Here is a 15373-nt window from a genome sequence, read left to right on the forward strand (position 1 = left end):
TGAGAAAAATAAATCACAAAAACAAATCAAAATATTCAAAACAACAAGAAAACAAAGCAAAAAATAATTACCCAACATATCTGAAAAGGAGCAGGACAAAGCAAAAGCTTATTTCCACCGACCCATCAGTCACTCACTACCCTACTCCCATCGTTTTTTATGTACATATTTACAAACAAAATAGTAAACAAATATTCAATAATCAGTGATATACCTGTTTCAAAGCCCCTCCTCCTCCTGTACCTCATGAAAACCATATTTTTGGACTGCTTTTTAAGATAATAAAAAGCAGTACAAAATAGATAAAATAATGATATAGATTAATTTTTAAAGAGTATATAGAAATGTGCAGGTGACATAAGAAGATGCAGATAAGTTTACAGATATAATGAATGATTTTAGGATGTGAAGTGGTTTAATCAGCAGGTGAAGTGATGAAGTCCTTTTCTGATCTACCGGATGCATTGAAAAGTGTCAGTTTTATTTATAAGCTAAGCTGCACACTTCCTGCCATGCTCTACATTAAATTAGTGTGTATTGGGGGTGAAATAGTGCTGAACATTCTGTTTGGTTTGACCCTCAGTTTTAGAGTTTCTGGTAAAATACACAAATAATAACAGTCAATTTTAGAAAACATTCAGGTTCCTAATTGGCCATAATTCAAATGCGTGACTTTAATCTTATTTCTTTGTTGGCCTGTTGTTTTAAATGTGCTAAATATTTAACAGCAGTGACTTAACTTCATTCTTTCAGGCTCTCTGCTGCTGTGAATAACTCTGAGCTGTTTACATCAAATGTCCATTAAGACGAGAGCAACGTAATTAAGTAACGCTGCCTTACTGCCAACACTGAGGAAATGTTGTTTGAATAACCTTTATTTAAACTATCAGTGGACAAAAACCAAACTGAAGTATTCTAAACATCAAACATACAGTTTCAGTCCGACTGTGCTTAAGGGGAAAGTTTAGTGTCTTCAGCAGTAAACAGCAAACAACCTGCATGAAATGTTTTTATCCACCTAAAGAAATCCATATCACTGTAAGTTGATGCTATATTTGGAGTAGTTGCAGTGCTTATAATGTTTTTCAGGAAAGATACTGATTATTAGTGATCAAGGAGACTGGAAACATATATATTTAACATCTTAAAGTAGAATAACAAAAAGTGCAAAACAAAACTTTGTTAAAATACATTTATTTAGATGCTTAATGAACTTCTACCCTTTCAGTGCTGATGGTTTAATTCATTCAGACACAGACAGCTGATTCAGAGCCTAAATAGTGCTTTTTTAAATATTAATATCTTTTGAATTAAAAGGAAGAGATCCACCAATGGATCAACCTCTACTTTACCTCACTGACAGTCTTTCTATCAGGACTGAAGCTGTTATTTTGCTCTTTTCAAAGCCACCAGACTCGATCGACTGAAACAGTAATTTTACCTCCAGGATTTGCTGCTTTGTTAAATGTCTCTTAGTTTTGATCCAAACTAACCGATCAGAGCAGTAACTCCTGTGTTCTGTGGAGTAAATACCTGTTTTTTGTCAGTTTTGGTGGGTGTGTTTGAGCATAGAAGGATGTAATGACTTCAGTTCCCCGTTGTAAAAAGATAAAGTAGTACAGCGAGCATCTTTTAAGGAGACTAAAATACATTTGCTGATGCAGTATGTTACTTAGCTTCCTGTCTGTCCATCTACTCTCAGTAAATCCACTGATTATTGATCTCTACCTTCAAAAGAACCAAACTTTAAATTTGTCTTTGTCCTGCAGTGAAATCTGATAAACCTTTCGTGTGTTCCTCAGTACGGGAAGCAGCTCTACACCAACTTCCAGGAGGCCATGAGGAGGTCGGAGGCGGCCTACGACTGGTCTTCCCTTTCTTCTTCCTCCATCAAGTCGGGATCCAGTTCATCCAGCCTTCCAGGTCCGTCAGCTCTGGTCAAAGCACAGTTAGACTAAATTATTAACGCTTCAGGACACATTTAGCAACAGAGTTTACTGAAAGTGTGGACCATCTCCTCTGGGTAGTGATGTTTGGTGTAGATGGGTTCTTCCACTCCTCTGTCCAGAACGTGTCCATAGTTGTCCTCCACAGGTCTCGTCCACAGAGATCTGGTGTTAATTGAAGATCTTCCTACAACATAACATACAACAGTGTTTGTTCTGTTGATGGTTCTGACCCAGATGTCATCCAAACACCTGAACCAGTAGGGTTAGGGTTAGAATCATATGAGTTCTGTCCTGTAGCAGTCGCTTCCTTGCTGCTCTCAGAGTGAAGAGAAATTGTAGTGTTTCATGGTTTCATCCAGTCCAGCTTTAATTTTCTAACCTTTAGTAAAACCCTGGAGGTTCTGATGTGGATGTTGGAGACCAGAGGAGTTAGAATCATGGTGTTTGGAAGAGTTGAAGGCATCTGATGAATGAGGATCCTTCCCGGTGAATCTTGTCAAGTCCATAAATGCAAATGAAGCTTTCAAAAGGAACATAGTGATCAGTCAGTGGCAGATTATTACCTCCTTGTTCTAGCAGCTGGTAGGATCTCACCTCAGTAGATGGTTGGACCAGAGGAGAAATGAAGAATGCAAGCTGTCAGTTGTCTCATTAAGGTCGATCCTTAGCAAGAACAGAACTCGGACCAAAGCAACACGGTTATTATTAATCAGTAAGTTTCTTTCTTTCTACCTCTGATAATGTTCAACCCTGAGTTCAGACACCAGTTTATTCCAGGAGGACTGTTAGGAACAAATTGAACCACAACATCATCAACAATCAAGATAATAAAAAGCAAGTATTGCATTATGTAGCAATGGTTGAATAAATTGGAGTAAACACAAGTACTTAAATGCCTCATCAACTTCAACTTTCCTCCATTGAATACAATAAAGTCTTAACTCTAGGTTGAACTTTGGTGGTAAAAGCTTGGTCTAAATTTCTTTACTGTTAATATGTCAGTGAATAAAAGTTGAACTGATCTCTAAAAGGCATGAAGTTAAAGATAGTACGTTAGATTTGACAAGGAAATCTCATTAACTGTCATTTTTTGGCCTCCTCAGATTAAATACGACTTTGCTGAAAGGAGAGTTGAACTGGTACTTTTCAGTGGACGTGAAGGATGGACATACGGAAAGATAGCAGATGGATTTAATGCACATCATCCAAAGAGGATCCCACTTGGCTTTTCCATGGTGGTGAAGGTGGTTAAAAAATTTAAAGAAATGGGCAGTGTCATGAACAAACCCCGTTCTGGACGACTAAATGTATCAGATGAAGCTAAAGGACTGGTCTAAAATTCATGCTTGCCCCCAAAAATAACTTCCCTAACTCTACTAAACCTACTCTGACCCTACCTAACTCTACTACACCTACCCTATCTAACCTGAACCCTACTAAACCTACCCTACTAACCCTAACCCCACCTTTCCATATGTCCATCCTTCACGTCCATTGAGAAGTTCCAGTTCAACTCTTTCTTCTTTCAACAAAGCCATATCTGATCTGTGAGATTTCCCGTGTCTAGACTTTAGGGACACCCTGTACAGTTTTACAGGAAGAAAGGTCATCACTATGTAAACATTCTAAGAGCTCCCTGACCTTAATTTGCTTGTTGAGGCTGTGGTTCGTTCACATTTCAAAGCTGTATAAATATTTGCCTCCTCAAATCTCCTTCCAACAACCTGCCGCTGTGGGCTCCTTTAAACAGCTGCTCTGAACTTTACAATCAGCGATGCCCACACACTAAACATTTGTTCTTTTCCTTTTTAATTTTGAAACTATAAAACAGGGTCTTGAACTTTATGACTTTTCAAAATCAGATCCTCTTCACTCACTTTACCATTGACAAAGTTTTCCAGACCACTGTACGGACGTTATGGGAGGTAGAAACCAACGTACTGATCATGAACAACAGTCGGTGTGGTTGAAGTGACGTCCTAATGAGAACTGACAGATTGTGTTTCCACTGGACCAAATAAATGCAATCAACTGTTTCACTGCCAGTTACAAAAAGCATCGCAGCTTAAATAACGAGGCTAAAACTCTTTCACAGTTAGCATCATCACCAGTCTACAAGTTAATCAGAACTCACCGCTTCACCCTGCAGAGTCTCAGTCCAACCACTCCAGCCAATCGGACAGCGGCGTTTCAGAGATGACATCATCAGGCCACACCCGCTCGCAGAGTGTCGTCAGCTCCATTTTCTCTGACGCCTGGAGGAGAGGAACACAAGGAGAGGTGAGGACACATAAAAACACCCAATCCTTTCCTGTATCATCCCTGTGTTCCTGTGGACTACATTTCCCATGTTTCCCCTCTGCTTTCCTGCCAGCGGTCAAAGGTGAAGGGCCGTATGCCAGTTCCTCTTTGTGCAGGAGGAGGAGGAAGTGGAGGTTAGACAGGAAGTGATGTAACAGGCATGTTGACAGTTTGGCTGCAGACTTTAAAACACTGAGCGGTCTGTGTTTGGTTTTATTACAGAAACTGAACTGGGAGGTGAAGCTGAAAGAAGCTTATTTACAGATACATGATAGAAGTCTACAGGTTTCTGTGTGGCGTTAATAATGGACTACACTTGGATTAAAATCACAATTTCATGTCTCTATGATCTAAACTTATTTATGCAATCTCTTGGCGGCTTAACAAAGGGTGACAGAAATCAATAAAGTTTTATGCAGTAAAAACAACATTAAGCAACTGAACATAAAGACTTAGATTCATACAAACCTTCATCTGATCAGCTACACATTCATAGAAGTTCTGATTCAACTTCACTCTGTAGAATAAACGGATACATTTTTAGTCTTGGTTTAGTGATATTACAGGTTTAAAGATTGGATCTTGCTTTATAACGTTCTAAGGTGAATTAAACATTTAGATTGAAACCGATCTAAACTGGTGGATATTATAGATAGAATCAGGTGAACTGGTGGCTGATTATTAGAAGGTCAGAAATAAATCATGCTTCAGTTTTATCTACATGATGATCACTGCGTCTGGGTTTATTCTCTCCCTGATTTTAAATTCCTGCAGCTGAACTGTTGGTCTTCTCTCTAACCTTGTGGTGTGATGAATGTTCTAACCAACAAACATTTAACCTGCAACTAGTTGGACTCATTTTGACAGTTTCCAACACATTAAATGCACTTTATTAACAAACTATTAGACTGTGTTTGGTTTGACTTAATCTGAAACCATTAGAGGTTAATTTAATTTGAGTTGTTGACACTAGATGGCACTAAAGACCTGCCAGCTGAACTCAAAGAGATTTAAACATCTACTTCCTCAACCAAACCTGATTTATCTGTGAAAACAAGCAGCAGTTTGATGACATCCGTCTATAATCTGACTCTCAGAGGAATAAAACATCATAATGTTCTGTTTTACTGTTTTAAGAGGAAACAAAAGACCATGTGGTTTTGTTCCAGAGGTTTAAACCAGAAACTGTAGTTTCCTGAAGTAACGATGGAGCAACAACTTCCTGTAGTTCAGAATCAGCAGTTAGAACTACAACTGTAGGTCATTGTTAGGGAAGTTACTGAAAATACAGATAAAAAGAGACTATTGTTGAAGTCTGTATTTTGTTTATTAAGTTAAAAGTCATTTAAATCACCTGGTGTTTCTTTATTCTGTTCTGTAAGTTCCTAATAAGTCTGATTCTTTATTTTGATGTGACAGTTTAATGTTCTGACTACAAATTATTGGAGCTTTCTGGTCTCTTTATTCAGTCAGCACTGCAGTCCTGAAGTCAGTTTGAATTATTTTAGTGAAACATTAGAAAGATTTGATCATTTCACGTTAACGAGGATTTTTTGTTCTCTTCATTCACATGTGAGCTGAAAACTAAACCACTGACTGATCCAGACTCAGTTTTCAGTCAGACTCAAGAGTCCTAAACAACTGTTGGATGATCTAATCTACAAGTTTATTTTCTTGTCTTGATATTATTTATGCTGCTAAATGAAAAATCCTGATCCACTGAGTTAAATCTAACAGTTTGTAAACACAGTTTGAAAACACAGTTTGAATCAGTTTCTTTTTGATAAGTGTTTAGAGGTTAGATTGTACCTGTGAGCTGTGTGTCGTTTAAACAGACGTCTATCTCACCTGGAGGACAGGTGTGTTCATGATGACGTCAGCAGGAAGAGCAGTGAAGCTGTTGGAGCATCCAGCTGTCCTCCAGGTCACAGCTCCTGGAAACACATTTATTCATGAAAACTGCACTTTAAACAATAACGTTACAGCTTCAGCTAATAATAAATGTTCACATTTATTATTTTACTGATAAAATACATGGAACGTTTCAGACCAAATCTGCATCAACATGTCACTGGTTGGTATTATTCTATTAAATCAGGTTGAACCGGTGGAGATCAGATGTTCAGATCAATGAACCGAGAAGGTTTCAGGACTCCAGCTGCTTTATTTCTACAGTTAGGACTTCAAACATGAAATCAACACGATCCACCTTCTTTCAGAATTTTTAACTCAAACTGACGTTACCTCTGAGCCCAGAGTTCATCAACGAAACCAAAAGTCAACACTTTAAAACAGTTAAATAGAAGATCTGAGTGATAACTGATGGAACTGTCTTCATTTATGACCAATATAGTGAAAACTGATGAAGACCTCAGACAGTTTTAGCCTCCAGGGTTCTGATCCGGTTTGCTGTTTGGTTTCCTGCACCTTGTTGTGTGTTGTATAGTTTATTATTGTTGTTGTTGTTGTCCTCATCATCAGTAACTGTGTGTCTCCTCTACAGATGATGAGGATGGACCCTATCAGTCGGCCCATCCCGGTCCAGATCCCGTCCCTGTCCCCCCAGCCTCCTCATCAGACTCCCCCCTCCAGGAGCAGCTACACCGACGGCCTCCTCCCCTCTGATGACTCCTCCCCCTCCCCTCCCTCCCCCCCTCCCCCTCCTCCTCCGCCCCCCATATCCAGCGTGGCCCACCAGCCGGCGCCCCCTGCCTCCTACGTTAAGTACAGCACCCTGGCCCGGCTGCAGAGCCAGACCCAGTCCAGGACCCAGCAGGCTGGTACCGCCCCCCCCTCCAACTACAACACCCTCCCGGCCGCCTACAGCACCTCCCCTGCTCTGCCCCCGTCTCCTCCTCCTCCTCCTCCCCCCACAGCTCCGGCTCCTGGTTCTGCCATGGCAGCGTTGAAGTTCGGTCCGTCCAGCCCCTCGGCCCTCCCCCCTCCTCCCCCTCTGGAGGAGGACATGCAGGAGCCCTCCTACCTGCCTCCTCCTCCCCCTCCAGAGCCCAGCTCCTGCCCTCCTCTGTCCAACACCGGCCTGCAGCAGTTCCTGTCCCAGAAGTTTCCCAACATGGTGTATGACTTCAGCCAGGGCCCTGATGAAGACTCTCCTCCTCCTCCTCCTCCTCCTCCTGGAGCTGAACTCTCTCCTCCAACCTCCCTGCAGGTCCTCCGGCCTCTGTCCCCCAACGCTCCTCCTCCTGCACCTCCTAAGACCTTCACTGGTGGGTTTCCTCCTCAAACTGCTCCCAAACCTTCCGGTCCTTCCTCCCTCCCCCTCGCTCTCTCCCCCGTCTCCCCCACTCAGCCCCAGATTGGACACGGTCCCTTTAAGAAGCAGCAGAGCTTCTCCACAGGACACTCCCCCAACCAGCCTCCCCCCACCCTGCCCAAGCAGCACAGCCTCTCCTCCAAGAACCTGGCCGTCTCTCCTTCCTCCTCCTCCTCCTCCGTCTCCATCGCGGCCGCTACCTCCTCATTGGTCAAACAGATTGTCAATCAGTTCCCAGGAAACTCTGCCTCTTCCTCTCTGCCCGCCTCCAACTCCATGGAGGGCTCCAAGTTCTCGGCTCCTCAGTCTCCTCCGGCGGTTAAAGCCAAACCAAAGTGGCAGCCGGGAGGAGTGGTAGCTCCTCAGTCTCCAGAGTTCCCTCCACCTCCTCCTGACAGCTCCCTGGGAGACTTCCCTCCTCCCCCCTCCTCCAAGACGGGCTCCCCCGTCAAGAAGTCGCCTTCCACCTCCTCCACAGGATCCACCAAGAGGGGTCCTCCACCGACCCCCCAGAGAGCCTCCTCCATCCGGGAGGCCCAGGAGGAGAGGCCCAAGAAGGTGGAGAGTCTGGTCAGTAAGTTTGGCCAGGCTCCTCAGACCGGCACCTCCTCCAGCTCCTCCTCCGCCACTGGCTCTCCCTCCAAAGACTCCTCCCTTCCTGCTCCGCTGCCGAAGCCGGGGAAGCTGAACCTGGCCAACCTCCCTCTGGCTCTGCAGGGCCTCCAGGGGCAGCACCACCAGCCCGACTTCCCCTCCCCTCCTCCCCCACCTCCCCCCTCCCAGCCTCCTCACCTGGACTCCTCACCCGACTACTTCCCTCCTCCCCCCAGTGACTTTGAGCTCTTCCCTCCCCCTCCTCACCCGTCAGAGTTCCACCACCCCCCGAAGGTTGCCGTGGTGAACCCCCAGCCCCAGATGCCTCCTCCTCAGCAGCCGGCCTCCTCTTTGTCGTCGTCGTCATGGAAACAAGGCTCTCTGAAGAAGGGGGCAGTGGCGCCTCCCACACTGAGCCGGAGGACCAGCAACACGGGTCAATACGACACCACCTCCTCCATGCCTCTCTCGCTGCTGCCGCTGTCTCAGACTCCGCCTCCCTCCCTGACCTCCTACTCCTCCTCCTCCCCCATCCCCCCCACCTCCCCCAAGTCGGCCGGACCGGGCTCGCTGACGCTGAAGCCCCACTTCCTGGAAGACCTCAACCGCACCCTGAAGAGGAAGTCGGTGTCTCGCCACGGCTCGCTGACCTCCTCCCACCTCATCACCTCCTCTAAGATGGAGCCGGTGGGCACCATGGACGACATGGCGCTCCTCCCTCCTCCTCCCCCGGAGCTCCTGCAGCAGCAGCAGGGCGTCCGAGGACACTCCCACACTCTGTCCCGCCACCATTCGCACTCCCAGTCCGCCAAACACGCCAACATCTCAGGCTATGCAACGCTGCGGCGAGGCCCGCCTCCCGCTCCTCCTAAACGGGACCAAAGCACCAAACTGACCAGTGATTGGTGAAGCAGAGACACTGGGCGGAGCCTAAGCAACCGAACTGACCAATGAGGTCTTAGAGAAGAAATAATCAGTGTGTGTCTTGACTTGTCCGTCTCTCCTCGTCCTAAACCATCCTGGATACCGAGCAAGTAGCAAGCCGTGTTTCCTACTCAGATTATGATTGTTGATATTAACCTCATTATTCCTATCATTACGATACATGTTTAACCCAACGACACGAGTAGAATATATATATGTACATATATATCTGTATACAAGCAAGCCAGAAAATCACCTATCGAGCTTTTTTCACAACGTCTGTGCAGCTTTGCATTGAAATATACAAAAGACGAGACTTGAACGACGACGGCAACAGAGACACTTTGCTGCAAACTACCAGGTACTGCATGGAGCCGCCGATCACGGAAGGAGAACACGGAAGGAACACGGGACGTGAAAGTGGATGTATAGAAATATGTGTTGTGAACCTGGGGGGGCATCGCCATTTATTTCAGACTTTTTTTGTGTGTGTTTTTATATAAGATTATTTAATACTGGAAAGATATTGTTATTAGAATTATTTTAAATTTTAAGAAGACTCAGAGGGTGTGTTTTCTCAAGAAGCAGCTCATTCCTGAGTGTTTATTTGGATCATTGTTTTCATCTGAGGGTGCTTCTTTAGCGTTAGAGCTTCATGGCTGATTGGTTGGTCAGATTTAATGATTAAATGCTTAAAGGATTGAACAAACACTTCAGTCAGATTCAATCAGTAAGGCTGCGCTCAGATTACAGGAATCAGTTACATCTTAAAGTATTATTACTCCAGAGCAGGAGAGTCAAACTCATCTTAGTTCCACATCCAGCCCAGTCTGATCTCCAGTGGACCGGACCAGTAAAACCACAGCATAATGACCTAGAAATAACCACAACTCCTAATCGTTCCTTTGTTTTAGTGCAAAAAAGTACATTCTGAAAATGTTCACATTTAATTAATGATCTTTTTCCAAAACTTCATGAGCAACCTGAAATTTCTGAAGAATAACTGAAATTCCAACAACATTCAGCCTCAGTTTATCATTTCCACATCACAACTTCCAGATCACAGAGTGTCGACAAAGGAACACAACATTTAGTCATCTGGAACTGAACCAGAGAGGATTTACTGGAGGATCACAACCACAAAAGTCAGACAAAAAAAACAACAAAAACTACACAAAATATGACAAAAATCAGATGCAAATGACACAAAAACAACAAAACAAGACACAAAACAAAAAATAAGACAAACTACACAACAAAAAGAGACAAAACATTTGGCAAAAAAGTCACAAAGCAACAAAAAATTACAGAAATGACACAAGACAAAAAATGACAAAAGCAAGAAACAAAACAACAAAAAAGCAGACCAACAACACAAGCGAGACAAAAAAACGACAGAAACGATACAAAACATCTAATAAAGCGAAACAAAATGACAAAAATAAGACAAAAAACACAAGCGAGACAAAAATGAAACACAAAATGACAAAAACACAAGACAAATGACAAAAGTCAGACAAAAAAAGACAAAAACAAGACAAAATATTACAAAAACGAGACACAAAATGACAAAAGAACGATGAACAATCTAGTATTTTACTTTCTGATCAAAACCACTTGTCATGGTCTAGAAATGATTTTAAATTTATAGTTTTACTAATTTACAATCTGCAGTTATTGTCTTCTCTGTTATTTTTACACTTTGAGGACCGGATTGGACCCTCTGGAGGACCACTTTTGGCCCACGGGCCTCATGTTGGACACCCCTGATCAAGAGGGAACTTCACATGAGTTCATGTCTTCCCTTCTCCTTATGAAGTTTCTGGTATTTCCAGCTGTTCCACATTTAAAAGATGAATTTCAGGTTTATCTTCTCTGAACTGGAAGCAGAACCTCCTTTAATCTGAGCTCAGCCTTCGGTTGGTTCCTCACATTTCACTGACAGACGTCGTTAAACACCTCGTTCAGCTTTATCGATGACTAAAACAGCTGATCAGCTTCATCCGACGCTGTGTGAAAGAAGGTCGTTTTTCTAGTGAATGAATCAGTCACATGTTTGTCGTTGTAGCGGCTGGTCGGTCACTTACTGACTGGGTGTCTGTCGATGGGAACAACTGCCTGAAAAACAAGAGAAGTGTTGGAACATGAGACCCAGAAACACTCGACTGTCCTTTAACATGTCTGACGTTCTGACGTTTTAATTCACCTGCAGGTTCTTTAGCCAGAAACAAACCAATCTAGGAGGGAAAAGAAGCTCAGAGTAACAGGCTTAGAGGACTAAAGCCTTAATTTCACATCTTCAAAACCTACTGGGAAGCAAATTGTAAACATGGCAAGAAAAATTAACAGAGAAAACACAAATTAGTGTCGTTTCAATCAACTGTTTTGGAGTGAATAAGCTCTGCTGCAGTGCTAACCAAGTGGAAAAATAAATCAGCTGTTTGTTTGTCTTAACCCTCCTGTTGTCCTCATTTATAGGCACCAAAAAATATAGTTTCCTTGTCTGAAAAAAAGTCTAAAAATTCAGCAAAAAAATTCCCCAAATTGCTGAAAATTTGCAAAACCTTCAGGAAGAAAATTCCAGTAATTCCTTCAGTTTCCCTTAAATTTTTTGAATTAAAAAAAAAATAAAATAAAAAATTGGCAAGAAAATTCTTGTAAATATTTTCAAAAAATGAGGAAAAATCTTCCCAAAAATCCTAAAAATATCTAAAGTGATTCCATATATATACCAGTAAAACTTCTAATATTTTCTTTAAGAACATTCACATAAAAATCAACCAAAATCCAGCGAATTTGCTGGATTTTGGTTGATTTTTATGTGAATGTTCTTAAGAAATTTCTTTTTTTCCACCACAAAATGTTCAAAGATTTCCCAAAAATGTTGAAAATGTGGACATCAGAAGTTTCACTGTGAAAATATACTTTTTTCCACATTTTCAAACTTTCAAACAATTTTGACCCGCAGGACGACACGAGGGTTAAAGAAGAGGAAGAACAAAACGAAGCTTCGTCCATCTACATTGAAGTAATTATTCCTTCATGTCAGCTGTTTATAACAAACAGCTGATCAGTCAGAACTTCTTCAGAAAAGCTGTTTCCATTTTACAGGAAGCTCATTTCCAGTGAATCTGGGGAAGTTTGTTTGAATTATTTCGTTTCCGTAAACCTTTTCTGATGCCATACTTCAAAATGTGCATAAAATAGATCTATTGAAACACGACTAGAGAGTCGAGTCTAAAGATCATAAAAGACTAAACTAGACCTCAGTCAGCTACTTGGGTCTGTTTGTGTTTCACCTCCGTAAACAGAAATTTTACAACTTCAGCCTCCTCCACTGTGATTTTACTCTAAAAACGAAACTACGACACATTCTGCCACATTTTACGTGATATATGAAGCTGAAATGTTCTGTTGAAAGTGATTTAAACAGAAAACTTCATATTTACTGGTTTTATGATGATAAACTGAGAACATTGACAACTGTTTGGACAAAATGGTGATTTTGGTATTTTTCTCCACTTTGACACACTAAATGCTAAATTCCCAGAATAAAAATAAAGAGTGCTCCTGAAAAAGCTGAGCTGGTGCCAGGAGGCAGATTTAAAGACAGAAGCTAATGGAGTCTCTGTGAATTAGCTTTAGTTAGCTCCTCCAGCTGGTCAGTGAGTTAGATTAGAAACCAGCTAGTTAGTCTGCTGCTCCATCCAAACAGCTGAGTCCAGATCAGCTGATTAAAGCTTTTTTAAATACATTTTCTGATTGTGGTTTTTTTATATGACTGTATTTTAAGTGCAGCTGAACCTCGGTCTGTTTCTACCTTCCTGTTTTTATCTTCCTGGGTTTAAATTCTCTGCATGACAGCGGTGCAACAGCACACATGCCAAAAACGTAACACGACTGCCCCAGCTTTGATTTTTTTAAGTGCAATCATATCTGTCTTTGAGGTTCATTTCTGATGTGTAGTTAGAAGATGGTTTCAGTTAGTTTGAACATCAAATCTGTTCTGTGATGCTCAGTCCTTCCTCTGCCCTGCAGGAGAACGCTTATCACAGTGGATTTCAGAGCAACGTACAGTTTGAAACTGGTCAATGTCTTGAAATGTCTTGCTCAAGGACGCCGGCAGAGCACATGGCTGTTACTGGTGTCAAACCTGCTGTTGCATTTAAATAAAGGAGAGAAATGAGTCAAACCTGAGTGCAGAGTTTTTACAAATTTGATGGTTTCTGGGTCACAAACATGTGACCCGGAGAGGTAGAACATCAGACTGTCGGTTTAAATCTTTATGAATGTGACGATACATCAGAAGTATCACAAATTTCCATTAGAGGTGCAACATTAATCTAGCTCAGCTTTCTTTACATCAGCTGGTTTGACAAAACCTGAATGAACAATCAGATAACAGGTCGTTATCAGCTTTTCTGGTTAACCAGGTTTCCTGCTTCATTTTCTGCACAAAACACACCAATGACATGCCGTCTATTTCCATCAAGAGGAACAGTTTGTTATAATGGAGAGCTGTGAGGAACATAAAGAATTATTACGGCAAAAAAACTAAACTGTTACTCCAAACAAGGCTAATAGAAAACTGTTTATAAGTTAATATGTTTATTTAATTGAAATACAAGGCGTTTTTCCTTTTCATGATCAAAAAGGAACATACGAAATTTTAGAAATGCTTTGATTTTCATTTTATATTTAGAATAACACTGACTTCTTGGTATATGTACAAGTATTTTGGGTGGAATATACCAATAAGCCCAATGTTCAAGGGTTCTTCTGGGAATATACCATTAAACCAACCTTTTAGGTAAATGTTCCAGGATGTTGGGTAGAATATACCATCAGATCAACCTTTTAGGTCTACATTGGAAGATTTTAGAGTAGAATATTACTCCAAACCATCCTTTAGGTCTACATTTAAGGTGGAATACTCCTTTACACCAAGATTTTTTTGGTCTACATTCAAGGATTTTAGGTGGAATTTTCTTCCAGACCATCTTTTAGTCTACATTTAAGGATGTTTAGGATGGTATATTCTTCCAAACCAACTTCTCAGATCTACATTTCAGGTGGAATATTCCTCCATACTAACTTTTTTGGTCTACATTGAAGTATTTTTTCTAAACCACCCTTTGGGGTCTATATTTGAGGTTTTAGGTGGAATACTCCTTTTAACCAGCCCCTCAGGTCTCTTTGAGGATTTTGGATGGAATACTCAGTTAAACCAACATTTTAGGTGCATGTCCAAGGATTTTTGGTGGAATGTTCCTTTAAGGTGGATGTGTGAGGACCTTGTAGGTGGAATACTTCCTGAAACCAACCTTTTAGGTCAACATTCAAAGATTTAAGGTGGAATATTCCTTTAAACCAACCTAAATTTCATGTTTTGATCATTATCAAGTGAGAAACCTCAATCCAGACTCCTCATAATGACGTTTGAGATTTATGCTGCTGTTATTTGTTTAGTCCAGACTAAATGACAGAAATCCACAACTGTAATTTTATTTCAGGACTCAGTTATTAAATGTCAAAACAATCCATGTGACTCTAAAAACTGAACAGCTTTACAAACTCTAAGATTAAACTCTCCACAAGGATCCAAAATAAGTTGGACTTCTACATGAGAGCTTTAATTATTCTTCATCTACTTCCTGAAAAGTTTGGTCAATAAAAAAGACAAAAACTAATATTTTCAGCTGAACTAAAGACAGACTTTGTGATTTTTCTGCTCACATTTTGTGTTGTTGTAAACTTCCTCTTTCAAATAAATAGCCGCCTAACCCCCTGGAAACCAGTGTTTGTCCTGTTTTTGTGTTGCTCCTCAGCGACCCTAGACAGTCGGGTCCTAATGTTTTTGGAGCAACACACCATAATATGACATTTTTACAATGATGGTTCTACTATGGAACCAGTTTGACATGTTCAGGTGTTCTTTGTGTGAAAACTCAGACATTTCAGGGATCAGAAGGTGGTTTTCAACTTTCTTTGTAAACTTTCTGCTTCAACTTTAAATTAAATTTCCTTCACTAACCCCGCCCTCTGGACTTCCAGGAAGCTGTGTTCCTATTGGCTGTCCAGGTGGCTGTGTTCCTATTGGCTGTCCAGGTGGCTGCTTGGTGTTATCAGGAACACCTGAGCAGCTCAGTGTCTTCCTGCTTTATTTAGCTGCAGACAAACATTTCCTCTGCTTCTCTTCACCACTGAACCGGGTTTGACTCCTTTGCTTTAGTTTGTTCTTTAGGCGTTGGCTTGCAGCTTCCAGCAGTAAAATCGTCTTTAGTGTGTTTCTTGGTGTGTTTTAGGGCTTTGTACTGGATAGTTGTCTTGG

The 15373-nt window shown here is 41.7% G+C and overlaps 1 protein-coding gene across 5 annotated transcripts in view; it reads left to right on the forward strand.

Moving 5' to 3' along the window:
* LOC111584947 (ras-associated and pleckstrin homology domains-containing protein 1-like) overlaps nucleotides 1-13234 on the forward strand; it is a 194798-nt gene extending 181564 nt beyond the window's left edge. For 3 of the 5 annotated variants that reach the window (XM_055015544.1, XM_055015546.1, XM_055015543.1), the window contains 3 exons: nucleotides 1803-1923; nucleotides 4045-4229; nucleotides 6754-13234. In XM_055015544.1, the coding sequence (XP_054871519.1) occupies nucleotides 1803-1923; nucleotides 4045-4229; nucleotides 6754-9027 (2580 nt within the window). In that variant the 3' untranslated portion in view covers nucleotides 9028-13234. The remainder of the gene's footprint in view (nucleotides 1-1802; nucleotides 1924-4044; nucleotides 4230-6753) is intronic. The other 2 variants (XM_055015545.1, XM_055015547.1) reach the window with 1 other exon arrangement.
* The last annotated feature ends 2139 nt before the right edge of the window (nucleotides 13235-15373 follow it).

This window comes from Amphiprion ocellaris, chromosome 11 (assembly GCF_022539595.1).
Source record: "Amphiprion ocellaris isolate individual 3 ecotype Okinawa chromosome 11, ASM2253959v1, whole genome shotgun sequence".
Lineage (NCBI taxonomy): Eukaryota > Metazoa > Chordata > Actinopteri > Pomacentridae > Amphiprion > Amphiprion ocellaris.